Source organism: Dromiciops gliroides, chromosome 6 (assembly GCF_019393635.1).
Source record: "Dromiciops gliroides isolate mDroGli1 chromosome 6, mDroGli1.pri, whole genome shotgun sequence".
In the NCBI taxonomy this organism is placed as follows: domain Eukaryota; kingdom Metazoa; phylum Chordata; class Mammalia; order Microbiotheria; family Microbiotheriidae; genus Dromiciops; species Dromiciops gliroides.
This window is the reverse complement of record NC_057866.1, coordinates 263,528,106-263,555,970: the sequence shown is the minus strand read 5'-3', so window position 1 is coordinate 263,555,970 and position 27,865 is coordinate 263,528,106. Positions and strand designations below refer to the sequence as shown.

At 40.3% G+C, this 27,865-nt stretch overlaps 1 protein-coding gene across 1 annotated transcript; it reads left to right on the top strand.

Annotated features, from left to right (window-relative positions):
- Positions 1–5,619: 5,619 nt before the first annotated feature.
- AMTN (amelotin) lies at positions 5,620–26,715 on the top strand. The gene is made up of 11 exons (XM_043973265.1): positions 5,620–5,681; positions 10,384–10,452; positions 13,544–13,600; positions 14,158–14,160; positions 14,664–14,747; positions 19,065–19,130; positions 19,467–19,559; positions 20,708–20,743; positions 22,516–22,542; positions 25,603–25,864; positions 26,446–26,715. The coding sequence occupies exons 2-11, from the start codon at positions 10,399–10,401 to the stop codon at positions 26,454–26,456; spliced, it is 693 nt and encodes a 230-aa protein (XP_043829200.1). The 5' UTR covers positions 5,620–5,681; positions 10,384–10,398; the 3' UTR covers positions 26,457–26,715.
- The last annotated feature ends 1,150 nt before the right edge of the window (positions 26,716–27,865 follow it).

Genomic DNA, 27,865 nt, shown 5'->3' with positions numbered 1-27,865 from the left:
ACTTTAAGAGAAAGATTCAAGGAAGACAGGAGACAAAGAAAACCAGAAATAAAAAACACTGACATGTGGAAGGAGATTGGCTTAAAATATACTTCCTGAAAAAAAAATGTAAGGGTTTTAGTCATATGCAAGCTAAATTTGAGACAAATGCAAGATTCATTGTGGTATCACTTTTGTCATTAGTGCTTTGAAGACTATAGATATTTCCTCCACAAGTGCAGATCACTATCCACACACACACTTTATCATCCTGTGTGACTGTTGGCCACGTCCTCATTCAAAAAATATCAATTTATGAAGGGCCTACTATGTGTCAGGCACCGTGGTAGGAAATGCATATACAAAGGCAAAAGTACAACAGTTCCATGAAAAAAGAGGAGGCAATTAGAACCCTAGGGATATTCAAAGCACTACATAGAATAGAATATCTGACCTTTTTTCATATAATGCCCATCTCCACCAATGTGGTTTATTCTCCTTAGTATGATAACTTCAATACTTACAAAGTATTAAATTCCTAACATCTTCCATTATCTGGTGGAGAAATCTGTACTCAAAGGAGATTAAAAACTACTTTGTTCCTCCAGGTAGAAGTTTCTTGATGCTTCATTGGAATGCCTGGTACATAGTAAGAAATTGACTGATTTATTCCTTCTTGTTGTTTACAGAAGGCAAGAACAATTCAGAATCCAAGCAATGAAGATAATGGAGAAGTCCCAGTACACGTAGTATGAGCAGCTCCCAGGACAAAGAACTCATTTCTCAAGCTTACTAGAGCGGTATCATTTATCAAAAAGAAAAATGAAGTTCATTCTCCAAAAATCACATACTCCAAAAAACCCTTGCCCTGTGGTACAAATGAATTAGTGGTCTGGAATATATTCTTTTTTCAGTAATAAGTGTATTGACTATACCTAACCCATTTTTCTCCAGGCAACTGAATAGTTTTTCAGGAGCACAAAGCCCCTTCCACACTTCCTAAGCCCTGGGTCAATAGTAATAAAATTCATGAAGGTCACACTACCAGAAGAGAGACATGAGACCACTAATATCTCCAAGACATGAATTAGTCATCTTGGAGGACTTTGATAAGAAGATTCAATAGCCAAGAGGAACAGTCAAAATCCAGCAAGTCCAAATTTGTTCTGGAAATTGCTGGAGTATTTCAACTGTATTATGGAAAAACTCAAGGGGGTGGAGCCAAGATGGTAGAGGAAAGACAGAAATCTCTTGGAGCTCCTGACACAATTACTCCAAAAAACTCCAAATAATGCCATAAGACAATTTCTGGAGCAGCAGAATGCCCAAAAGGATAGGCTGAGATAATTTTCCAGCCAAATATGGTTTATAAGGTTAGCAGGAGAGGGTTGCTGTTCTGGGCTGGGGGTGGAGCCCAACCCCACAGTCATGCCAACACAGATCCAGCCCTGGGCAGGCCTCACCAGAGAAATTTACCCCCAGAGCCTCTGAATCAGCTGTAGCGCTGGCTTATTCTGGAACTAAGTTCACAGTCTGGTGAGAGGATCAAGTGGTTGGCTGAAGGGAGATTACAGGGGTCTCTGCCAGAGCTAAAGTAGAATTCAGTTGTTCTACCCCAGCAAAAAACCAGGAAGCAATTTTGAATGTCAGCCCAGGTCAGGGAGGAGCACAGGCTCACCAGAGCCATAAACTACAGCAAACAAAATTTTGTTGCCTGGTTGAATAACAAGTAGGCTTGGGGTTATTTACAGACCAGAGCACAGGCCAGGCGAGTGAAGAACCTGCCCCTCCTTAAATTGTACCACCTTGGGCCCCCTGAAGCTTGGGACAGTACATGCTGAAAACAGTGCCCCACTTTAAGAAGGAGTTAAAAGTCAAGAAATAGGCAGGCAAAATGAGAAGACAAAGAAAGATGCAGACCATAGAAAGTTTCTTTAGTGACAAGGAAGATTGAGGTGCAACCTCAGAAGAAGATAGCAACATCAGGGCTCCTACATCCAAAGTTTCCAAGAAAAATATGAATTGGTCTCAGGCCATAGAAGCACTCAAAGGGGACTTTGAAGATAAAGTAAGAGAGGTAGAGGAAAAAATGAGAGTGATGTAGGAAAGTCATGAAAAAAAAAATGTCAACAGCTTGAAAAGCCGAACGGAAAAGCTCTCTGAAGAAAATAATTAGAATTGAACAAATGAAAGCTAGTGACTTTATGAGAAACCAAGACACAATAAAGCAAATCCAAATGATTATTTTTAAAAATAGAGGGCAATGTCAACTGTATTGTGAAATATGAGCCACACACCCCAGAGAGTGCAACCAACCTAAGTCACCATCTAAGAGTGATCATAGTTTATTGACATAGCCCTATAGTCTAAAAGCAAAAGAAATGTGCTTGGGGGCAGCTAGGTGGTACAGTGGATGAAGCACTGGCCCTGGATTCAGGAGGACTTGAGTTCAAATCCAGCCTCAGACACTTAACACTAACTAGCTGTGTGACCCTAAGCAAGTCACTTAACCCCAATTGCCTAAAAAAAAAAAAGTGCAAAAATCAGGGAAAGACAACCTGGGTTTCATCCTTAGTTAAGGGTTAAAAGTTACTAAAGTTAGAAAGTGCCAAATCTCAAGGCTCTGACAGCAATGTAGAAGCAGAGCTTCTTTAGCAAGAACAATTAGTTAGAATAAAAAGCTACCAGATGCTGGGTTGCAGTGACCTTCTCCTTTATGCCTCTTCAGCAACATCCCCATTATTCTTGGGGCAGTATCCCAGAGTTTCTTCCCCATAAGTACCCAACATGCTTTGTGGACTTGGTTTGTAGTACTTGGCCTGCATGCAAAAATTCCTAGTTATGGTCCTGGAAATGGACAAGGTCAGATCTACTTTCAAACGCATCACTACTAGTCAGCTAAAAACACAGTCTCATGTATTGTTATTCTAGATTCATTTAAATGGGAGAATGGAGAGAAGGGATGGTATCTAACCTGGCATTCCATGAGCAAATAATCGATTTACAGAAGAATTTAATTAAAAGGACTTCAGTCCTGACACTTTCTCACTCTAATGGTCTTATTGTCAAACATTTTCAAAGTTTTGGGTTGTCCGTTAAAGCTCAGAACACAGCAAGATCCAACTAAACACCAGCACTAAATACTGACCAAACCATTGGCCCCATGGCAGTTCCAAGGCTTTCACATCTGCCAGATTGGCAGGGACAGAGTTCTAGATTGGGGTGGAGCCAAAGTATATAGTTACCAAGAACATCTCCTCCCAGCAAGGAGAATGCCATCAGGACTGGCAATTTCTAGACTTCCCTCCCACCTAGAAAATTAACTGACTTTAAAAGTTCTTTAGAAGGGGGCGGCTAGGTGGCACAGTGGATAGGACACCGGCCCTGGAGTCAGGAGTACCTGAGTTCAAATCCGGCCTCAGACACTTGACACTTACTAGCTGTGTGACTCTGGGCAACTCACTTAACCCCCATTGCCCCGCAAAAACAAAACAAAGAAAAGTTCTTTAGAAGCTGCAGAGGACCAAAAAAGATTAGGAATTATCTGGAGCATCAGAAAAGTCCCAGAATTCAAGGATATCAAACCTACCATGCCCAAAAAATAATTTATTGGGTCAGGGTTTTTTTAATTAAGTTTTTTTAATTTTTAAATTAAGTTACTTAACTATTTTGTTCACATTTCCCTTAGGTGAAAGATTGTGTTTGTTTACATGTGTGTCTGTTTTGCTTGTAATTTAAAATACAGACACCAAACTCTATAATTATACTATGGTTGCAAGTTATTTAACTCCAGACATAAATTTTCTTGTACAAGAAATTACTCATCTTTGACAATTTCCCCCACATAGGGCATGCAGCCTATTTAGATTCCTAGCTAGGACAAGTCCTAATTCAACTGTGGTGGTAGTGGTGGGGATGGGAGGGGGGAAGAAACAATTCTGCACCATCATTAATTAACTGCTAGGACTTTGTTGTGTTTACTGCCTACATAGGCAAAGAAAATGAATCATTAACTCAGGATCTTTTCATGAGCAAATATTGTGAGATGGCAAGGTAACTTGTCATGGGGGAAATAGGCTGCATGGGGGTCCTTAGGTATTCCTCTTTAAAGAATGACAACTCTCACACACAATCCAATTTGAATAAAGATGGTCTTTTACTTGGGCGCTGGAGAAAGTGACCAAGAGGGAAGTCAAAGACTTCACCTCAAGGACGGGAGAAGGCTTAGAGACATCTTTCTCCTTGAATGGATAAAAGACCAAGAGCTTTTACTGAGGAGAGATGAGGTGACCACCTGACAATGGAAAGTTCCTTTTAGGGGTGGGGTAGGGAAAGATTCCTGAGAGTCAGTGAGATTTTCTTTTGGAATGATAGTTCTGACCTCTGGAATTATCAGTCTCCTAGTTCAGGTAGTAGCCACAAACAACTGACTTTCTTGCTATAGGATTTAATCTCCCCTAAACTTCTTAAGTGTGTCCATCCTGATAGCTAGTTGACCAGTTTTAACTTTAATAGTCTTATAATTCCTCGATATATACCAACCCCTGTGTCATAACTCATTGGATTGTGGATTTCTAACTAAAAGAGATTTGAGAAATCATTGATTCAACACACTCATTTGACACATCAGGAAAGAAATGCACAGAGCAGTTTAATGACTTGCCCAAAGTCACACACGGAGTAAATAAAACAGCCAGGATTTAAGGTAGCTGGTGGCATAGTGGATAGAGTGCCGGATATGGAAACAGGAAGATCCAAATTTGATTCCCACCTCAGAGACTTACCAGCTATGTAACCTTGGATAACTCATTTAAACCTCATATCCTTCTCTTCAAATAAGGGATAGTAACATCAACAACAAGATTGCTATGAAGATCAAATGAAATAATATGTGAGACGCAGCTTTCATATCTAAAAATACTCTATAAATTCTAACTACCTGTTTTGACTCTAAATCTAGTCTTTCCATTATACCAAATGAGCTCTTACTATTTCAATGGAATATGAACTCCTAACAGTTTGGGGGAAGAAGTTTAAGAGACAGGTCTCAGAAAGGAAGCAGTATTTGAGACAGAGCTAGAAAGATGAGTAGACTCTTCAGAAGCAATGATGAAACAATTCCAGGAATACAGAACAACACAAAGATACACCTGTGGGAGAAAGGGCAGGTCCCGGAAATTAGATCAGTTAATATATGATGATCATCATAGAGGAACTCAACTCTCTCATGTACTATATACTCCAGCCAAGAGATAAAAATGGCACTAAATGATAAAGGCAAAGATTAGCAATAGAAAGCCCCTTCATCTAGCTCTGAATTACGCGAAAAGAAGGCCAGAAACCTACAAGCATAGGAAAAAAACATGTAAAGAATTGTTATTTGAGGTTTTTATGCGCGCACTAGCCTGGGGCTACACGAACCGCATGTTGCTCCACCCACCGGTTGTAGCTGTTGCCATGGCGCTGGCACCTCACGGCATCACCACTCGCTGACGCCTACATGGGCCTGGCAAAATTATAATGATTGGAAGCCTAGTGAGGGCAGTCATGTGACTGTCAGAGAGGCCATCCCATTGGCTGGGGCTGTGTGGGGGTTTTTCTGGGATTGGGGGAGGAGAATTGGGCATTCTAGCTGGACTCTGGAACGACAGGAATTTTGCTGCATATTCTCAGCTGATTCCTGGGCGGTGGTATCTTTTGAGGTTGTATAATTTCCCTTTCCCTTGATCCTACTGATCCTGTTTGTGTGTGTGTGTGTGTGTGGCGGGGGGGGGGGGGGGGGGGGGGGGGGGGGGTTAAGTTCATTCTTGTTAAAATAAATCCTGTTCTGTTTTGAGGGAGGCTGCCGGTCTCCTTCCTTGCCCCAATATTGCGGCGAGCCGCTTAGCTAACACTCCCCAATTAAAAATTGGTCCCCACAAACCCTTCCAAGGAAGCCAGAGTAAGTTCACATGAGCAGACCAAATGACTGCCCACTCAGATCAGAGATCCTCCGGGATCCCTTAAAGCATGGAGTATTCTGTACCGTGGAAGGGGAGGAGATGCAGAAGCCCAGAGTGCTCTGACAAAGAAATTCCAGGGAGGTCTGGGAACACTCCTGGAGGGCTAAAAGCCATTGAGACTTAAACCTAGATGGGGTGGGGGGTGGGGGAGCAGTGAGGAGGCAAAGATGGGGGAGGGGAAGAGGAGTGCGGTGGGGAAGGAAAGGAAGGGCTGAAGATCGATACAGTCTGACCCCACTACAGTGGGAAATCAGAATTTGAACTCTGCCAGCACTCTTAAGTGATTCAATATAAGAAGAAGTGCAAGCTATGACAGGAACTAAGTAAATTGAAGTCAGAGCCAAATAGGGCTTGACCATCCCAACCAACAGTTCAAGAAATGGAACAGCCAGGCCCTGGTACAAAGTTCCGAAACACAAACTGAGTCTGGCAATGTAAGTAAATAGAAGACAGTGAATACAGTGATGATGTTCCATGGGTCAAGGAATGCAAATTCCATAAGTAAAATAAACAAAACCTGAAGGAAAGAGGTGAATGGCTAAGCCACAAAAACTTTGAGGCATCCCTCAAAGAAATAAAATAAGAAATGAAAAACTGAAATAAGAGTTGATGTTGTTTGGTTGTGTTTTGTATTCAGTCATTTCAGTTATGTCTGACTCTCTATGTCCCTATTTAGGATTTTCTTGGCAAAGATACTGGAGCGATTTGCCATTTCCTTCTCCAGCTCATTTTACATATGAGGAAACTGAGGCAAGTAGGGTCCAGTGACTTTCCTGGGGTCACTCAGCTAGAAAGCATCTGAATCCAGATTTGAACTCAAGAAGATTAGTCTTCCTGACTCCAGGCCCTTCACTCTATTCACCGTACTACCTAGCTGCCCTTGTTGTATATAGATATATTTTAAAACAAGTTGATCAGAATACAGTTTCACATATGTAAGCAATTGCCCCCCCCCACCCCACTTAATGTAAGTAATAAGATACCAAGTCCTGCTATTCATAATCAAGGAAAAATTCACATCAATCAAAGTCTATTTGGGGGTAAGATTAAGTCTCCCTGTCTCACCCAGGCTGGAAGTACAATGGCTGTTCAAAGGCCAATCCCACTGCTGATCACCATGGACTCTTTGATCTACCTTTTTCTACAAAGACTTTAGCCTAAGTATGGAAAGCCCTTGATCAATTAAAGATGTATTTGAAAACGATGAGAAGGACTGAAGTGACTTTGGAAGAAAAACAGTTCTGATTGGCTGAGAGTCTTGGTCACACTTTCTGGGGCTCTACAGAATTATTGAGCTACTTGAAATAAGAGTTTCCACTGAGAGGTAAACCAGGAGACAGCCAAACCCCTGATGAAGAACCACTTGAGGAGCCATGATAGTATCTCAATCTCATTATCCCCCTTCCCAAGCTGAAGAAAGATGAGATGTGCTTCAAAGGGAACAAAATGTTTGCATTCTCCCCTAGCATCCTAGCAGTATCCCCAGGACAGGAATAGTTGGTCGCAATGTCTCCAGGGGTAGCCAAGAGCAGACTGGTAGATGGATGAATAAAAGTAGATTCAAAATTCTATCAAAAACCCAGAAGAAAAACTTTTCTATACCTAAGGAAAACATCTTTAGAGTTTCCAGGAGCTGTTGATTACCCTTTTGACACATGTTCTCTCTAATAATAGTGATAATAATGATTATAACAATAGTAATAGCTGACATTACTTATGCTTACTATGTGTCAGGTACTATGCTAAGTACTTTATAATTATCATCTCATTTAGTGATTTTTTTTTTTTGGTTTTTGGGTGAGGCAATTGGGTTTAAGTGACGTGCCCAGGGTCACACAGCTAGTAAGTGTCAAGTATCTGAGGCCGGATTTAAACTCAGGTCCTCCTGACTCCAGGGCCAGTGCTCTATCCACTGTGTCACCTAGCTTCCCCATCATTTAATGATATTTCTAAGCTTGAGCCCACTCTCCCATGATCTCTGTATGTACTTGTTGGAGAATGTGTCACAGACTTCTGAGAGATGTTTTATGTCAACCACTCTTACTATAGTACCTTAATAAATGCTCCTCACTAGAAGCTAATTATGCCTGGCTAACTGGTATCAACTGGTAATCATGAGGAATAGCATTAGAAAGGTAACCCCAACTCCTAAGAATAACACTAGAGTCCTAAGGAAATATAGTAGTCATACTTTAGGCACCCAAATGGTCAATGCAAGTGGGAAATGGGATTGTGGCTCCAGAGTCTAGATGTACCATGCTTTTTTTCTGTTGTTGCTGTTTTTTAATATAGAAATGTCCACGTTTGTAAATGCTTGTCAAGTTCAAAATAACAAAAAAATTAAATTAAGATTAAAATCCTGGGGAAAGATGGGAAAAAATTGCAGGATTTCTTCAGGGAATGGTAAGTAATTCTACTTGACTGGGACAGAGAATACGTGAGATGGGAGAAGATTCTAGACAAAGGAGATGTCCAGTGAAAATTCACAGAACTGAAAGATAAATTCCCTGCCCTCTAGGAGTTTACAATTTAGTTAGGAAAAGTAGCATGGATGTCCATACACAAGACATACTTCAATACCAAAACAAGATCCCAAGACAGTATATGATTAAGTAATAAGTAAATAAATAGAAAATAATTGCTGAAGGAATTCACTGAAGCAGGAAATCTGAATCAGTGGGGGTAAAGTTTTAGATAGAAGGATAAACTTAGACTGAAATAGGTCTTAAAGGACAAATAGGATGAAACCAAAGGGAAGGGAAAGGGAAAGTCATTCAAGTGCTATCATATAACATTGCTTGTTTTTTTTTTCCCAGATGGCAGTCCAACCACAGGTGTAGTTCCATAGGCAGCCCATCCAATAGAGAAGGACAGAGGAGGGTGGACTGCAAGACACAAATTTCTGTGGAGAGAAAAACAATTCTATGCCTACATGTCTGAGTTTCCTAAAGACATTGACTCAAAAACATATGGCATTATTTCCTCTTGCCAAAAGAGAGGCTATATTGCAAGAGAGATAAACACAATTGGACAGAATGCTGGGAAGATATGTTGAATGTACAATTTGACTGGGAGTCATACAAGTGAGAGTAAGAAGGTGAAATAGAAACTAAAGAGAGAGAAGGAGTAGGGGGCAGCTAGGAGGTGCAGTGGATAAAGCACCAGCCCTGGATTCAGGAGTACCTGAGTTCAAATCTGGCTTCAGATACTTGACACATACTAGCTGTGTGACCCTGAGCAAGTCACTTAACCCCCATTGCCCTGCAAAAAAAAAAAAAGAGAGAGAGAGAGAGAAGGAGTAGAGAGGGGGAAGCTGATGTATCTACCGTTTGAGAGTGAGTGACTTCACCTTTATCACCACTACCTTTTCCCACTTAAGTTGGATATCTGAGGCTAGAACAAGAGGTATAACTGATCAGTGGTGAGCTTCCCCTAACAGAGAACTCAAGCAAGTGATGAATGAGAGAAACTCTTTTGGGGCGGGGGGAGGGGGGGCCGGGGCACGAGGCAATTAGGGTTAAGTGACGAAAGAAAGAAAGAAAGAAAATTTTTTCACTTCCCCACCTCAACTGGGGGCTCCTGACCTAAATGACAGAGAATTTTATAGATTATCATATTCAACAAATTTCCCAAAATAGCACAAAAATTGAATTCAGCCTTTTCCCTTGAAAAAAGAATCACAAGTTAGCAGATTCTAAGGTGGAAACAAACCAAGAGAGTAAGAAAAGGAAATGTTTCCTTCTGAGGCAAGGAAGGAAACTTTATTCCTCCATTGTTATTTCCTGTCAGTCACTGCACCTTTCCCCCCCTGACAGTAGGTATCAACTTAGGTAACTGTCATATGCTTCCCAGGATTGGCTGAAGGGAAGAGTGGGAAAAGAGTAATTGACCCACAAAATGTTCAAGTACCAACTAAGGAAGAATAGCTAGTTTTCCTGTCAAGCTCCAAGCCCACACACTGCCACACTTAGATCATAGTCTTTTTCTTTTCTTGACTTAATTAGGCAAACTATCATGAAGCATTCTCTTTTCAACCTGACAGACACCAAGTGATATCATGCTGTCTGCACCTAATAGCCCACCTAATGAAATGTTGGAGAATGGGTGAAACCAAATGATTTCACATAGACTGCTGGGTCCTGATTGGTCTTTTGGTAACCAGTCTCTTGAAATTGTACTTAAATTCCTTCCACAACCAGTGACAACTCAAAGGGCAAAAAGAAAAAGAGAAAATCCAGAAAATCAATAGAACTCAGCTCAACACTTCTGTACAGCCTTGCTGAAGAATATAGAGGTAAAGATATTTGTCTCACACCAAAATAGTCAGGTGTTTTAATGGTATGTTATTTGGAAATGGCAAAATAGTAAAGGATAAATAGTAATAACTTAATTTTGTTTTTAGGTACCAATTTGAAACATGAAAACAGCAATTCTTCTTTTTTGTCTCCTAGGGACAATTCAGTCATTGCCAGTAAGTACAGTTTCTCCCTAATTCTTGTTTTTAACTGATCCAACTTGGAAAAGAAAACCAAAGAGGTATAAAAGTCCTGAAAATGTGACTGATTTGCCTGTAGAAATCACTGATGGAAATGATAGATATTTGATAACTAGAGTTATTGACATGGGCTTGTTTCCATTGATATTGATATGAGTTGGGCAGCTAGGTGGCGCAGTGGATAGAGCACTGGCCCTGGATACAGGAGGACCTGAGTTCAAATCCGATCTCAGACACTTGACACTTACTAGCTGTGTGACCCTGGGCAAGTCACTTAACCCCAATTGCCTCACCCAAAATTTAAAAAAAAAAAAAAGATGGCTGAGCAAGAACCAGGTTTAAAACAATGGCTATGTTTTGTTGTTGCTGTTGTTGTTGCTGTTGTTGTTGTTGTTGTTGTTGCAAAGGCCACCATTGCTCTTGGTTTGGTAACTCCTCAACCATGTTGCTGGGCACTGTCTCGAGATGACCTTGTGGAAAACAAAGTTTAAATAGTGTATAAAGATGGCTATTCTCCTTTTGATTGCGCCTGGAATATGGCCTGTATCTTTTGGCAACTTCTGTGTTCTATGACCCCCAAAGTCCAGTAGACACATTTACTCTTTCACCATTATATAAGCCACAATAGTAATTAATTTTCCCTCCTGCTTCATTGAACAAACTGAGATTTATTAAGACATAGCTGGTGAAAGCCACTCAGCAACAATAGGCATTGAGTGGATACAGTTGATGAAGCTGAATGAAACATCCTTGCCTGAGTTCCCCATGGTCTACCAAACATGGGAGAGAAACTGGAGCTCATCATGGACATTTTTTATAATAGCTCATCATGGTGAGCTACTAGACCACTGTGCCAACTAATTCTGGAGAATGGCTTCAATACATTTTTAAGGAAAAAGAAGCCTAACTTGCATGGGGGAAGTAGCTAGAACTTTGCTCCTACCACATAGAGATTGTAGCACTGAGTTTGATCTGGGGCATTGAAAATCAGAAGAGTTTTCAGAGGAAGGCAACCATGGTGGTGAAAACCATCAAGCCTGTGTCATATGACAATGGGTTGAAGTCGCTTGGCATGTTTAGCCTGGAGAAGAGAGGATGGAGGTTATGGGGGAGGGAGTGTGGTGGAGACATGGATGTGCTTTAAGAACTGATATGGAGAGGAAAGAGTAGGCTTGTTCTATTCAGATTCAGGGAGCAGAATTATGAGGAATGGGTAGAAGTTGCAAAGAAGCTAATTTAGAAATTATACCTCAAAAACTTTCCTAACAACTAGAACTATCCCCAAGTGGAATGGACCTCATCAAAAGGCAGAGGGTCCTCCATCTTTGGAGGTCTTCAAACAGAGCCTGGATGGCCCTTTCTCAGGAATCTGACCATTGGAATTTCTTGGTGTAGGGGCCACTGAGGTCTCTTCCAGTTCTTGAATTGTGTGATTCTCTGACTCATTCTAACTGGAAGGCAGCTAGAGAGAAGTATGATAAATGAAAATAAATGTAGGGTGGAGTAAATTCTAACAAGCACTTATAACTGTGTTCATAGAGTGTCAGAGCTAGAAGAAATCTTAGGCATGTTCTAAGCCAACTAATTCCTTTGTTTTACTAATAGGGAAACTGATTCTGGATGTACTTGGGTTTTACTTCATTAATAATAACAGCTGGGACAGCTAGGTGGTACAGTGGATAAAGCATTGGCCTTGGATTCAGGAGGACCTGAGTTCAAATGCAGCCTCAGACACTTGACACTTAACTCGCTGTGTGACCCTGGCTGGGCAAGTCACTTAACCCTATTTGCTTCAGTTTCCTCATCTGTAAAATGATTTGGAAAAGGACATGGCAAATCTCTCCAAAATCTTTCCCAAGAAAACCCCGAATTGGGTCACAAAGAGTCAGACACACATGAAAAACAACTGAACAACCACAAAAACATTTATGTAGCAATTAAAAGTTAGCAAAACACTTTACAAATAACTCATTTGATCTTCACAACAACAAAAATAACTAGCATTTATACGGTGCTTTAAGTTGTCAAATCACTTTACAAATATCTCATTTTATCTTCACAACAATCCTGGGAGGTAGGCACTATTATTATCTCCATTTTGGAGATAAGGAAACTGAGTCAGACAAAGGTTAAGTGATTGTCCCAAAGTGACGCAGCTAGTGTCTAAGACAAGAGTTGGACTCGGGTCCAGCTCTATCCACTGGGGCACGTAGCTGCCAAGATAAAATTCAACAGCAGCCTTCTTTCTGCTATAAAAGTCAGAGAGATAAAAGAATATTTCACATCTTTGATACAAGCCAAAGTTCTGTCTAGTCTCTTTTCTTATCTGTTTTCCCCAATTCTACAAGGTGTTTGTTTTGCCAAGGAAGCTACACTCAATGAACAGGGCAGCTATGTGGTGTGGTGGATAAAGTACTGGGTCTCAAGGCAGGAAGACCTGAGTTCAAATGTGGCCTCAGACACTAGCTGTGTGACCCTGGGCAAGTCACTTAACCCTGTTTGTCTCAATTTCCTCCTGTAAAAAAATGATCTAGTGAAGAAAATGGGAAACCACTCCAGTATCTTTGTCAAGAAAACCCCAAAATCAGGTCACAGAGAGACAGACATGACTGAAATGACTGAACAACTGAAAAATAAGGTGTGAAAACACTGGAAAGGTAGGAAGAGACAGATCACAATGAGCTTTGAACACTAAACAGAGGGTTTTACATTTGACCCTAGAGGCAAAAGGAAGCCTCTTGAGTTTATTGACTATATAGTGTTAGAGATGATGTTCTTAGTAATGTACTATAATACATGGGAACACATTGGTTCAAAAACTACTTGCCTTTCATATAGATGGTCTAACAAATGTACGAGGGGCCTAAGAGTCAGGCAACCAGGCCCCACCTCTGATTTACTCACATTGCACATAAAAATTTTTCCTACTATAAGGTTCACTATATGAATAGCTTCATTTCCCTCATCTCACAAGAAGATTGTGAAAGAAGTTAAGATAAATGGGAAAGTGTGTTGAGATCTTAGAAGAAAAACTCTAAAAAATCTCAGCAGCTCTTCCTTATTTCAGATACTACAGCTCATGAGAATGTATCCAGTACAAGACCTTGGTCAACAGCAAGCACAGGTACTGTCCAAAGAGGGGGAGGGGAGGGAAGGGAGGGATGTTGGTCACATAACATCAGCTTTCATTTAAGCCTAGAAAGTTAATTAACTTGTTAGTTAACTTGTGACCTTTACTTTATATGATTTCAGATCACTATATAGTTGAGAATGATTGATCAGCCCACATGCACAAACTGACAAATTTCTAAAACCAAAGAGATGAAGGATGTATTAAAATGGACCACTGGAAATTTGGTGCACCTGTACTTAAGAGGGAGTTCAATATCTCAGTGTCTCTTTTTAATAAAGATACTAGGTTGACTTATTTGACCCCCAAAGTCTATTTAGACATTTAGGGTTTCCTTGGCTCCCCCTTGAGCACTGAGCAGAGACAGTCCTTTCTCCCACAACTTTCTTTTATAGGTCAAAGCAATAAGATCCCTAATTCTTCTAGAGACTTTTCAGAACTCTAATAGACATTTTGGCATCCAGTAAAAGTAGCACAGTTTTGATTTTTTAAAAAAGGAAACTTTCCCTTACCTCCCAACCTAAGGTAGAAGCAACGGAATGGACCAATAGCAAGTTAGAAAACTTCTTATTGGTCAACCCTGATGTTGCTATCACCCCACTGTGTCTGGCACATAAGTAGGGCTTAATAAATGCTTTGTGGTAGTGGTTGATATAGCATCACCTGGTATGATTCTTAAAGAAGGCAGTGAGAATAAGACAATCTACCTAAAAGTCCTAAGTAATAGGCACACAACAAAGAACATCGAGAGAGAATTGTGTATAGACAGAGGAGAGAGATAGACAACATTAAGAGAGATGAAGCCAGGGTTGCCTAGGGTTAAGTTTCTCTACTCCGACCTTCCACTCATCCGAATCTTTCTCTAGTAATTGATTCCATTTTCCTGTGGACACAAGATGCCCTGTTCTAAAAGGCTGCTCCATCACATGTGTTTCCTGTCCCCTAGACACACACATTTGTGCATTTAGTAAAACCCCACTTCCTCCTGAATATAAGCAGAAACAAAAGCTGAAATGTGTTTTTCTGCTGACTCATCCAATGTGTGTTACCATGACAGCAGGTTTATCCTGGCATGGGATTTCCTCCGGCAAACCTGGTTCTGGATCAGCCAACATTACTCACCCCACAGCAGCCAAACCAGGTAAACAATCTATACAGTAACCTACAACAGCCTTAACAGTGCAGCTAAGTGGCATAGCAGATAGAGTGCCAGGCCTGGAATCAGGAAGATTCATCTTCCTCATTTCAAATCTGGCTTCAGACACTTATTAGCTATGTTATCCTGGGCAAGTCACTGAACCCTGTTTGCCTCAGTTTCCTCATCTGTAAAACGAGCTGGAGAAGAAAGTATCAAACCACTCCACTATCTCTGCCAGGAAAATCTCAAATGTAGTAAAAAAAAATTAGTCGGACATAACAACAGCAACTTAACAACCTTTGCAAAGGAGCAAACAAAACTGATTAAGACAAGGGAAGGTTTAAACAAGGTTTCATGCATAGGCTAGATAGAAGTGGGGAAAGTGGAGGACTGATGGCAAAACACACCCTCTTCCTGGCAGAGAGGTGGTGAACTATAGGTGAGGAATGAGGTATACATTGCCAATTCAATTCAGTTCAACTTTGTCCAGGAATCACATTAAAGGGAAACAAAAAGAAAACTGCATAATTCCTGTCCTCAGGTAACTTATATGCTCCTTTTATGTGCACATATAAATTTAAGGGTGAGACCTGGTACCAGAAAAACTGATTTCTCCCAGTTAATGGGAGAAAATGAGATGGTAAGTTTTAAATGTGAGACAGAGCAATCACAGGAAGTAAAGGAATGAGAAATAGAGAAGGTGAGGTGTGAATGTGTTAATAAGGTGTGAAAACACTGTTGTCCCTCCCACCCCATGAAGTTTCCCTGATGGAACTAGAGGGGCAGATTGCAATTGATTGGCAAAAGATTGCCCTTGTCCCTGATCCCATTTAAAAAGCAAGCTTGCTATCTGACTCTTCAGTTAGTTCAGGCAGGAACCAACAGTCATGACAGAACAGAGCCCATGAAAGATAATTGTTCTTTATTTCTTGGGAGGGAAGAGGGATTTTTTCTCTCCTTCCCTTACTTTATATGCCATGGCATGTGTAATAGTCACAAAGTTGTGTGGGAAGCAGGGAAACACACTCTCCAGACGTATAGTCAGAGGTAGGCAGCATCCAAGGCTAGAAACATTTTCAAGGATCAGGGCTTCTGGCAGCAAAGAAAAGAGCCTATGGTGGACTCAAGAATGAAGTAGTCCTAACAATAGAGAATTGAAATGCAAAGAATAGGAAACACTACTAAGCTATCTGCTCAATAGAGATAGTGTGTCCAAGGGGCAGAATGCTGACAAAGTAATTTTTCTTAAGCACTTTTGTTGATATGATTCCCCTACTCAATCAAACCAAGAGGCTTCCAGGCCTCTAAGCATAAATATAAACTCCTTTGTTAGCTTTTAATGTGCTACACAACCTAGGCTAAATCTATCTTTCCAGGTTTATTGCACATTACTTCCTCTCTCACATTCTTCAATTCAGCCAAATTGGCCTTCTCTCTATTTCTCACACAAGACCTTCCATCTCCATCTCCATGCCTTTGCACTGGTCATACCAATTCATAGAAAGCATTCTCCTCATTTCTTGACCACTTGTCTCTATCTTCCCTTAAGGCACAGCTGAATTATCATCTTTGGAATGAAACCTTTCTTGCTTCCCCAAACTGCTGACATCCTCCCTCTCAAAGTACCTGATTTTTATTGTTGTTTAGTGTTTCTCAATTATGTCTGACTCGTTGTCCCCATTTGGGGTTTTCTTAGCAAAGATACTGGAATGGTTTGCCATTTCCTTCTCCAGCTCACTTTACAGATGAGGAAACTGAGACAAAGATGGTTAAGTGGCAGCAGCTAGGTGGTACAGTAGATAAAGCACCAGCCCTGGATTCAGGAGGACCTCAGTTCAAATCTGGCCTCAGACACTTGACACTTACTAGCTGTGTGACTCTGAGCAAGACACTTGACCCTCACTGCCCCACAAAAAAAAAATTTTTTTAAGGAGGTTAAGTGACTTGCCCAGGGTCACATGGCTAGTAAGTATCTAAGGCTGGATTTGAACTCAGGAAAATGAGTCTTCCTGACTCCAGGTCTAACACTCTATCTACTGTATCATCTATCTGCCTCCACCTTACATTTAGAGGCTTTCTAAATATTTGCATTGATTTACTTTATATTTATAAAGATGTAGTTTGATTACTCAATCAAATCAACCTACCCAACTTAAAATGACTGACAAGATACTACCGCCCAATACCTGTGTCAGATGAGAATATCTCAAGTGTGAGGAAAGTCCTTGAAAGAGATTTGATGAACTAGAGTGAAGTAGCACCAAAAGGGCATCTTGATTGATTGAGGAAACTCAGTTATTCCTTTTGGGTCAACTACAATTATCAGATCAGTCCAGAACCTAGAGATTTGAATATCTAGCAGCTTAGGGCAGAAGCTTTGCAGCCAAGCCCCTAAGAAAGAATCATCTGGGAAGGAAAAGAGGCGCTCTGCTGTCCACCTTGGTCCTGGTCTTGGCTTTCTCTCTCACTCCCCTTGATCTTGTGACCACTGGAGGATCAGAAAGCCTGGGACTTCCCATTGGCATCCTAGCCTTAGCAGCATCCCCAGTGCAGAGTCTACTTGGGGAGCTGTAGAAAAACTAGACACACTGAGAAAAAAGCAGCTCAGGATTGTAAAGAGCCCAGCAGGCAAGCTGCACATGCCTAGGGGGAGTATCATGAGTTTAACACAAAGGGATTTCCAGCAACCAACAGTTGTGTATTATTCCTTCACAACAACTCGCTAAGCTTGAGCACACTCTTCCCTGAACTTTGAGTGCGTGCATGGGGGACGTTTTCTAACTAAGGAACCTTAGTCAAATACTCGTTTCTGAAAGCTTATTAAATCCAGTTTATTAAGTTAATATCAGCTGATAATCATGGAGGGAAGCACACCAGTTGAGGATTTCACTGATTGCTGAATAATTAAGTCCCAGCCCAAGCCTCACTAGGTTATTGTTTGGGTTTTGATGGCTCAGAGTGAGTGTAAATATCAATTGTTTCTGTTCTGGTCAAAAACCCTGAGAGTCTTTCCCTCCCAGATTTTTTTTTTTATGAGTAGGCAAACTAGGCCATCTTTTGCCTCATTTCTTACCTAGCCTTAAATCAATGAATGGGTGTAGCCTCAGGCAAACTGAAACCTGGTAAAGACCTTAGTTTACAAAGGCCAAGGTCTCCCACTGCATCTAGGGCCATCTCCAGTTGTCCTGACCTATGTATTGCCACTGGACTCCAATGACTCTAGAGAAGAGGCTAGTGATTTTGCACTCCTCTGCCTCACTTAAATCCAATTCACTTGCAAGTAAAGACATCACTGTTCTGATGTCACTGATCCTCTTTAAGAATGATGAACAACAAAGGGCAGCTAGGTGGTGCAGTGGATAGAGCCCCAGCCCTGGATTCAGAAGGACCTGAGTTCAAATCCAGCCTCAGACACTCAACACTTACTAGCTGTGTGACTCTGGGCAAGTCACTTAACCCCAATTGCCTCACCAAAAAAGAAAGAAAGAAAGAAAGAAAGAAAGAAAGAAAGAAAGAAAGAAAGAAAGAAAGAAAGAAAGAAAGAAAGAAAGAAAGAAAGAAAGGAAGGAAGGAAGGAAGGAAGGAAGGAAGGAAGGAAGGAAGGAAGGAAGGAAGGAAGGAAGGAAGGAAGGAAGGAAGGAAGGAAGGAAGGAAGGAAGGAAGGAAAGATTAGAGAGATATTAGATTAGAAATTAAATTAGAGCGATAACCCTCAGCCTTAGAACCTTGAAGGGAGACATAGCACCCATCTTCTTGGGGCCCAAATGGTAAGTGTGGGTGTGAGGTGAGAGAGTGACCCCAGAACACATACTACATGTTTATGATTAAATACTGATACATATATGCTTGCATGCATGTGTATGTATACAATGGGAAAATATTAAGCAGGAAAGGCAATATGGTATAGAGGAGAGGTTGTGGAAAGTGTATTCAAAAAGAGCTGGGTTCAAATCCCACCTCAGATATTTACTAGCTATGAGATGTTGGTTAAATCACTTAACCAGCCTTTGTCTGAGTTAACTCCTTTCTAAGTGTGGGGCCCCTCTCAGATCTAAATCTATGATACTGTCATCTTCAGAAGCTATGTGAATTCTTTGGACACACACACACACACACACACACACACACACACACACACACACACACACCATCCTTTCCTTAATACAATCTTTAGGGAAAATTACTATTAGAGAAACCTGGCGACTAAATTCTTTTTTTAAATTTAATATAAGACATAGATTGTCTGAAAGGGATCCTAGTTGAAGATATAAGTAAACTAGATGTTCTTTTCTTTCATACGCCATTTTCTATGCTTTTCAGCTCTTTCCTCCTTTGGGTCAAATACCACTGACACAAATGTTCTCACTGGGGACAGACATGCAACTGGTAAGTGTCCTTTTGTACTAATTTAATTGTACCTATTAATTTTTTAATATTAAGATGGGAGAACCGGTGAAATGCAAAGAGGAAGGAATATTCAAAGATTCAAAGATAAAGGACTTTCTCATAGAAAATCTCTTGAAAGAATTCAATTTGTTCTCTAGACAATTCCTCCCTTCTCTCCCCTTGTGGACTACTTCATAAATATACATATATAGACGTAACTCTATGTGTCTTTTTCACTTCCTATTCTATACATAAACTTCTCATTAAGTAAGTTCTATCTGAAAATCATGTGTTTTCCAAATGGGCATTTGGTAAATGGAATTTATTATGCTACAGATAAATCCAGCTACAGGACTAGTACCTAGCATCCAGATACTCCCAATGACCCTAACAGATACAAATACCGCACAGCAGACGCCTCCACAACAAGTAAGTCCTTTGTCCCTCGCCAATAATTCATTTTTAGATGAATGAAAGGAAGTTTTCCTCAGAACATTTTCTCTCAATACAATACAATGTTTTCTCAGGATTCTTTAGAAGTTTACATAGAAATCAATCTTTGGGAACAAAAATGTTTCCTATCTCAGAATCAGAGAATTTCAGAGCTAAAGGAGACTCCCGAGCTCCATGTCATTCCTGAACAAAAACTTAACCCTGTTTGTAAAATGAGCTGGAGAAGAAAATGGCAAACCACTCCAGTATCTTCACCAAGAAGATCCCAAATGGGGTCGCCAAGAGTCAGACATGACTGAAAAGACTGACCAAAACCTTTCATGTATTTGTCTGGCCATCAGAGAGAGCACATGAGCAAATTGGTTTTTACTCTAGGATTCTAGGATAAGGTCACTCACTACATTAACTGTGTGTGTATAGATGATGTCCCCCATCAAGGATCCTGACCCTACCCAGCGTTTTTCTTCAACCCTCTCCTCTAGAGCTTATACATTTGCACAACTCATGGGAAAACCAGACACTTCAAGGCTCTCAGACATAAATAGCAGCATTTCTCCACCCACCCCCAATGAGATGCATTTTGATTACTGTCCTTTTACAACTGGAAAGAAAAACAGTGGATGATAGAACCAGCTCCCTCCCTTTGCCCCCTACAGCTCCAGCCCTCAGATATACTTGTCAAATGTATTTTATCTCTAAAAGAGGAAATTCCTCCCCTTCTTATTACTGTCAATAAATTAGTTAATACATTGAACAGACTGTGTCTGTTACTGGCCAACAACTTTATTAGAGAGCAAACAATTACAGAGAGTAAACTTTTGGGGGGAAAAAAAAAAGCCGTTCGAACCATGGCTTCCTCTCAAAGGCCTGGCAGGGTAAAATGAAAGCAGATAGTAAGACAGAGTAAATAACATTTATGGACTTTTGGAAAGGGACAAAGGGAGATGGAGAGAGTCCCAGACTCCAAGTCAGTAAGTCAACAAGCATATTAGCTGCCTTCTGTGTGCTCAGCTCTGAGACCATGAAGAAAGGCAAAATGTAATTGCATTATTTTTTAAGGTAAAATCCTAATTTTAAGCTTACTTTTAAAAATAAAAGTAATCCTAATTCATTTTATTTTTCAGATGCTCCCCATCATTGTAGCACAAATTGGAGCCCAGGTAAGATGCATTTCTCAGGTCTATACTTCAAAATTCAGCTGTCTTTTTGTTTTGTTTTGTTTTGTTTTTTGTTTTTGTTTTTTTTTTAGTGAGGCAATTGGGGTTAAGTGACTTGCCCAGGGTCACACAGCTAGTAAGTGTTAAGTGTCTGAGGCCGGATTTGAACTCAGGAACTCCTGACTCCAGGGCCGGTGCTCTATCTGCTGCGCCATCTAGCTGCCCAAAATTCAGCTGTCTTTAAAGGGGCAGGGGGTGTCATTATTTGCCTGAGTACTCTTATTCTTATTTACTTCATTAAATACATGGATTCATGATTTCATTTTTGTGGTTACTCATTTTACCATTATCATAATAGAAGCAATTTCTTTCCCCAAACCTCAGTGTAATCTTTAGTGGAAGGGAAGTCTTTATGAATTGCTATGGCTGCCAAATTTTATCAGATGGTGATACAGCTGCACTAGGTGAACCTCCACATTCTTGGTGCTCCTGGTCCTCAGAACATGGGCATAGGTACTTATATGAATTCTCACTCCGATGCCTCAGATTGACAAAGGTGTCAGAGCTCTCAAAGCCTATGATAGCATGAGCACAGCCTCTGTGGGAAAGGGAGCAAAGGTTAGAAAGTCTTTGATTAGGGGACTGGTGACCAATATATATGGTGCTACATATATCAATAGAATTAGGCAGCTATACTGGTGGCTTGAAATGGCTAGGAGTCGTAGTGCATAAATTGTTAGACTTGGAATCAGATCTGAGTTGGAATCTTGCTTCAGACACTTCTTAGCTGTATGACCTTAGGCAAGTCACTTAACCTCTTTCATCTTCAGTGTATTTACCTGTTAAATGGAGATAATAATAGTATCTACTTCCCAAGGTTGTACAAATGAAATATACAGCAGATTGAAAACCTTAAGACCCTGTCCAAATGTGAGCTATTATTATAGTAGCACTACTTTGAGGACCAACTGCACTAAGTTCATGACTAGAAGATGTCCACCAACCGGACAAGTGTTTTTGGCCATAGCAATGCATAAGGACCATCAAATAAGACATGAAGAGTTAGCTATCTGGGTCAACATAGGAAGTACCCACTAAATGAAATTGTGAATTCTTGAAAGATGAAATAAAGTATCTGTGGCTATACTGTTGTTGTTTTTAAAAGTCATTACTCTTACCCTAATTAGCCAAATAAAGACTTCTATATCGTTGTGCTGCATTGATGAGGCACCCCCAACCCTTTAATCAAATACTATGATGTCATTTATATAATACTCAATAGTCTGGTGGTATGTTGTTGTTTTTTCCCACAGTCTTGAACTTATTCTTTTTAAATTATATTTTGCCCAGAAATCTTTATATTATACTTTGTTTCTCCTAATGATCTATAACATGCAAACAGTCAAGAATCCCTTTTGAATGATAATTCTTATTTTTGATACTAGAATTCAACAAGGGTAGAAAATAAAATATCAGAGTCAGATTATGATTTGCATAATTTGCAAAGTAAAATAAGATTTGAAATTCTAATCCACTTAACACCTCCTGCTCTTCTGTTTCTGGATTTCGGAATTAGAACCAGGTTGTGTTCCTGGGCCTTTTGGATGGAGGCACAATAAGTTGTATGATAGGAACAAGAAAAGTTGATCAAATTTTGAGAATAGAAAAAATCTCTCTTTGTAAAAGTCTGAAAACATATTTGTTAGCCCATATGTGTTTTGTCTTAGCCGTATTAAAACACGCCTAATGACTTGTTTTTGTTGTTTTGTTTTTAGGGTGCCTTGCTAAGCTCAGAGGAATTGGTAAAAAAAAAAATCTAATATTTAAAATTCTCTTTATTTCTATAACAGTGATTTCTTGGGTCCTCATGTCTAAAGTCTCACATTTATAGTAATAGACTCTGAATGTCAATGTATCCCATAAAAAGCATTAAAAACTCAGTAGACCTGTTAAGTTATCCTTCCCCTGAACTCAGATGTTCTCATCCTGTTCCAATACTAATTCCACAAGCTCAGTTGCTTGACTTGTACCTAAAAATTATCAATGCTCAGTGAAGACTGTAGAACTGTTGCAAAGCCTTGATAGCAATACATGCCTTCATTGGCAGAGAGATTACCTCTGTTGGCACAGATCTTCATAAGGAAAAAACCAACCTACATGGTTATAATTGTATCCTTTGATATTGGTGATCTATTACCCATATATTGGGCCAATGGAACACCTGTCATTATTGTTCAAGTCTATTCAGGCTTATTGATGCTCCAAAGGGCAAAACCTAGCTAACAAGAAATATTTAATCACCCCTACTTTACCTGGTGTCCAATTAAGACAAATGAAGTGGAGTAAAATTGACAAACATTTATTAAGCATGAACTATATGCCAGGCATTGTACCTCAATGATGACTTGAGGCAAATGTTTTTTATTGTTGATTTGTTTCCAGTCATGGCCCCATTTGGGCTTTTCTTGGCAAAGATACTGGAATGATTTGTCATTTCCTTCTTCAGTTCATTTTCTAGATAAGGAACTGAGGCAAATGGGGTTAAGTGACTTGCCCAGGGTCACACAGCTAGTATGTGTCTGCGGCCAGATTTGAACTCAGAAAGATAAGTCTTCCTGATTCCAATCCCAGTCTCTACCACTGTGCCACCTCGCTACTGGCAAGTGTAGGCGGGGAGGGTGAGAGGGATAATTTTTATGCAATTGAAAGAGGGATTTTAGACTTGAAATTTACCAGAATTTTTTTAATAATCAAATTCATCAAAAAATGACAATCATCATTCGTGTCATTGGCTGCTACTGGCAAAACAGAGATTGAATGCTGATTAGTATTTTATTTTCTGAGCAATGATGCCTGTCTTTAATGGCCTTTCCACCAGTACTTTCTGCTCTATTTGAAATTTGCTACAGAAGCACATAGGCTGTTGAGGGTGCTATCCTCCATAAAACTAAGCCCAGAGATGTGGCCCAAGGTTGGGTAGAGAATCCCATGAAATGGTGTGTGAAATTCTTCTTGCAAAAGGAGATCCATCCATAACACACCTCTCTTTCTATAGATGGCACCAGTAGGCATGATTAATCACAACTGTGTAAACTATAGTCATTAGAACTGGATAACAAAAGGGTTCTTTGAGTGAATCAAGGAAAGTACACATGGCCATGTCCCTAGGAATAAGGTTTCAAGCAAAATATTGCAATGCCATTGAAAAATACATCAGAAGGAAAAAACCTAGGAACACAGAAGACAAGAGAATTACACATCTCATTGAAATTCATATTTTTCCCATTAATTTTACTTTAATCTTTTTCATCTAAATTTTACTATAAATAAATCCTTTCTGAATCACCTGCAGTTATATGGATTATGTAAATGTAAGCTCCTTGAGAGAAGGAACTTTAAAATTTTTTTCTTTCCCTAGTGGTTAGCATAATGCTTGGCACATAGTAGGTGCTTAAATAAATGCCTATTTAATTAACCGATTGAATGATTTTTCTACCATGAAGTAGCCTGGACACTTAATGCTTACATGACCTTGGGCAAATTATTTAACTTACTTGGGCCTCTGTTTCCTCGCGTGTAAAGTGAAAGGTCTAGACTAGGTGGGCTCTTAGGTTTCTTTTAGTTCAAAATCTATGATCTTATGATTTTATAACCTTTTACTTGATAAGGGCAAGTTCCATAATGTTTTATTTGAAATAAGGCTGCTAGATTATGGATTTCCTTTTCCTAAAAGTTGCTCAGCAGTTAGCCAATCAACATGCATTTATTAAGCACTTACTTTGTTCCTTGTGCTGTGTTAAGTGTTATGGATCTTCAGTCAGTTTTTGAGTCATGTCTGACTCTTCGTGACCCCATTTGGGGTTTTCTTGGCAGAGACACTGGAGTGGTTTGCCATTTCCTTTTCCAGCTTATTTTACATATGAGGAAACTGAGGCAGAGATAAGTGATTTGCCCAGGGTCACAAAACTAGTAAGTGTCTGAGGTAGGATTCAAATTCAGGTCTTCCTGACTCTAGGCCCAGCATGCTATCTTGATGCCCCAAGTGTTAGGGATGCAAAGAAAGAAAAAGAAATCCTCTCCTCACATAGATGATGGGGATTTTTTTGGTTAGTTTGAGGGTTAAGTGACTTGCCCAGGGTCACACAGCTAGTAAGTGCCAAGTGTCTGAGGCCAGACCTGAACTCAGGTCCTCCTGAATCCAGGGCCAGTGCTTTATCCACTGTGCCACCTAGCTGCCCCATAGATGATGTTCTAATGGAGGAGATAAGATATAAATAAATAGATATCTATAAAATACACAGAGAGTAAAAACCTTGGAGAGGAAAGTTCTAGCAGCTAGATTGTAGATTAAGAGCTAGAAGGGGTCTTAGAGATCCTCTAGGACCCTGCCCTCATTTTACAGATGAAGAAGCTGAGGGCCAAAGAAGGTATGGTTTGCCCAGCATCACCCAGGTAGTAGCATCCAAACTCGTGATTTCCCAATCCAGCTCTCTAAATTCTGAGCTCTTTTCATCATGGGATGCTTAAGGAGATAGAACAGAAAATTCAATGAAATCAGCATTAGACTTGGCTCAAGTAAGCAAGGCACATTTGATTGAAATGACCACAGTTGTGCTCTTTTCCCTCTACCATGCCCCCACTCCTAGCCCAAAACCTTGAGAAAATGCTAATGTTTTCTTATATAACCAAATAGAAAATTTTTCAAGATATTCTCTCTCTGTGTCTCTATCTGTCTTTCTGTCTCTGTCTCTCTGTCTTTCTGTCTCTCTGTCTCTCTCTGTCTCTCTCTGTCTCTCTGTCTCTCTCTGTCTCTGTCTCTCTCTCTCTCTGTCTGTCTCTCTCTCTCTGTCTCTCTCTTTCAGCCAATGGCCCCACAGATCTTCACAGGACTTCTCATCCAACCTTTGGGTACCGGAGTCATGCTCCCAACTGGCCAGGAAAGGACAGATGCTAATACCCAAGATGCAGCTCTTCCTGCAGGACAAATAGGAGGAAACCCCATCATCTGGGGAACCCCAGAAGGGCAGCTCCCAACACCCAGTGGTCCAGATGATGTATTTGAAGCTACCATTCCAGTGGGAATTCAGAGAACAACTGAGGGAAGCACCACCGAAGCACCAAACGGTGGGTTTTTCCCAAGACATAAAATGTCCCTTGGCCCTAAAAAGCCAGCTGAAGGCAGTATGAGGGAGTTCTTGGCTGATCCCTCTGCCTTGGCAGATATGAGCGCCAGTAACGCCAGGGATCTTCTTTCTTCTGCTTCAGAGCTGACTCCAACAGGAGGCAATCTGATGAATCCTCTTGTAGCACCTCAGGATCCAGACTCTGCCACCAGTCCTACCATATTAATACTGAGAGGAGACAGTCACCTGCCAATATAGGATGGTGCCAAACTTGCAGTGCACTGTGGGAATTACTGTAGTAGATAGTGCTTCCAAGTCTGGGAATGAAAATCACCAAGCAAAATGTAACAATAGCCAAGACACAATTTTTCATGAAAAGCCGTAGTACCTGTAGAATTCTGCTTAGATAGTTTTCAACATGTTTAGAAAGTGGTTACAGAAGAGTATTGGACAAAATATTTCTACCTTTGAGAAATGGTGCCCTTCCCCCTTCTGCATTGCCCCCCCATCTTGCCTCAATTGAAAAGGCTTCAAATAATTATCCTTTAATCTGCATAAAAATAATGTTCTATTTGCTTCCAGGAACTGATTAAGAGGCTAATTTTTTAAATCCTCTAACGTGCCACTCAAGTTTCGTGATACAGTTGGATATGTTTCATTGTTGATATAATGGAATGGATTCAGTCCTACTGAAGCTGGGCCTAAGAAGATACAACTCTTCCCTATCCCCCACCTCAATAAATCTTGGGAGACTATATCACACCCAAGAGAGACAAAGCTCTGGACAAGGAGGAATGTTAGCCATGACAGAATGGATTAAAACCTTCTTTGAGAAATCACAATCACCCTCGTGTTATGGGCCACCTTCTGATTGGGTAGATAGATATGGATGTCAATAAACATTTCAATAGTGAACTTGTCATTTAGTCTCAATTTTTTCAAAAGGTCAACAGCTTAATTTAACTTATTATCAACAAAAGCTTCAGAGAGAATTGAACTAATTCAGAAACTCCCTTTACTCAGACCCCTACATGTTGCAATATTTCATAAGTTCTTCAATTATCTTCTAGTAATCTACTTTGAAATAGAGGTGTTTATTTAAGCAGAGAGTGTCTAGGGCCCTATGGCACTGAGCAGACAGGACAGCATGGGCCCAAGTGCTTGCCTTGACTTCCTGATAATCATTCTAGGATCCCTTCTATCCCAAAGAACTGTGATCACCATTTTTTAGTGAACAAGTATTTATTGGAAACAGTACATTGAAGACACGCTACTCAATGAGCTATGAAGGATATAGAGAATTACAAGTCATTCCCTTTCATACTCTCCTCCATCCTCATGGAGCCTAGGAGCTGAGTTAGTCACATGCCACAATTGTGGCATTTAAAGTCTAGTATTGGGGGCAGCTAGGTGGCACAGTGGATAGAGCACCGGCCCTGGAGTCAGGAGTACCTGAGTTCAAATCCGGCCTCAGACACTTAACACTTACTAGCTGTGTGACCCTAGGCAAATCACTTAACCCCAATTGCCTCACTAATAAATAAATAAATGGATGAATAAATAAATAAATAAATGAAAGTCTAGTATTGAAATATTTGAGAGAGGGTAAGGGAGCTAATGAAAGTCATCAAAGACTTGATATCTGAATGATATTCTCTGCGAAGGTGAACTTAAACCTAAATAGCTACAGGTTTGAAGCCTAGAATAAAATAAATAAATAAATTGCTAGCATCTTATAATGCTTTAAGGTTTGCAAAGCACTTTATAAACGTTCTCTCATTTGATTCTCCTAGCAAGCCCTAGGAAGTAGGTGCTATTATTATCCCCATTTTACAGATAAAGAAACTGAGGTACACAGAGGTTAAATGACTTGCCCAGAGTGACATAGCTCTAAGTGTCTGAGGCCAGATTTGAACTTGGGACTTCCTGACTCCAAGCCAAATGCTCAATCTACTGGGCCACCTAATGGCCTCTAGAGTACTAGAGGAACTAGGATTCAATT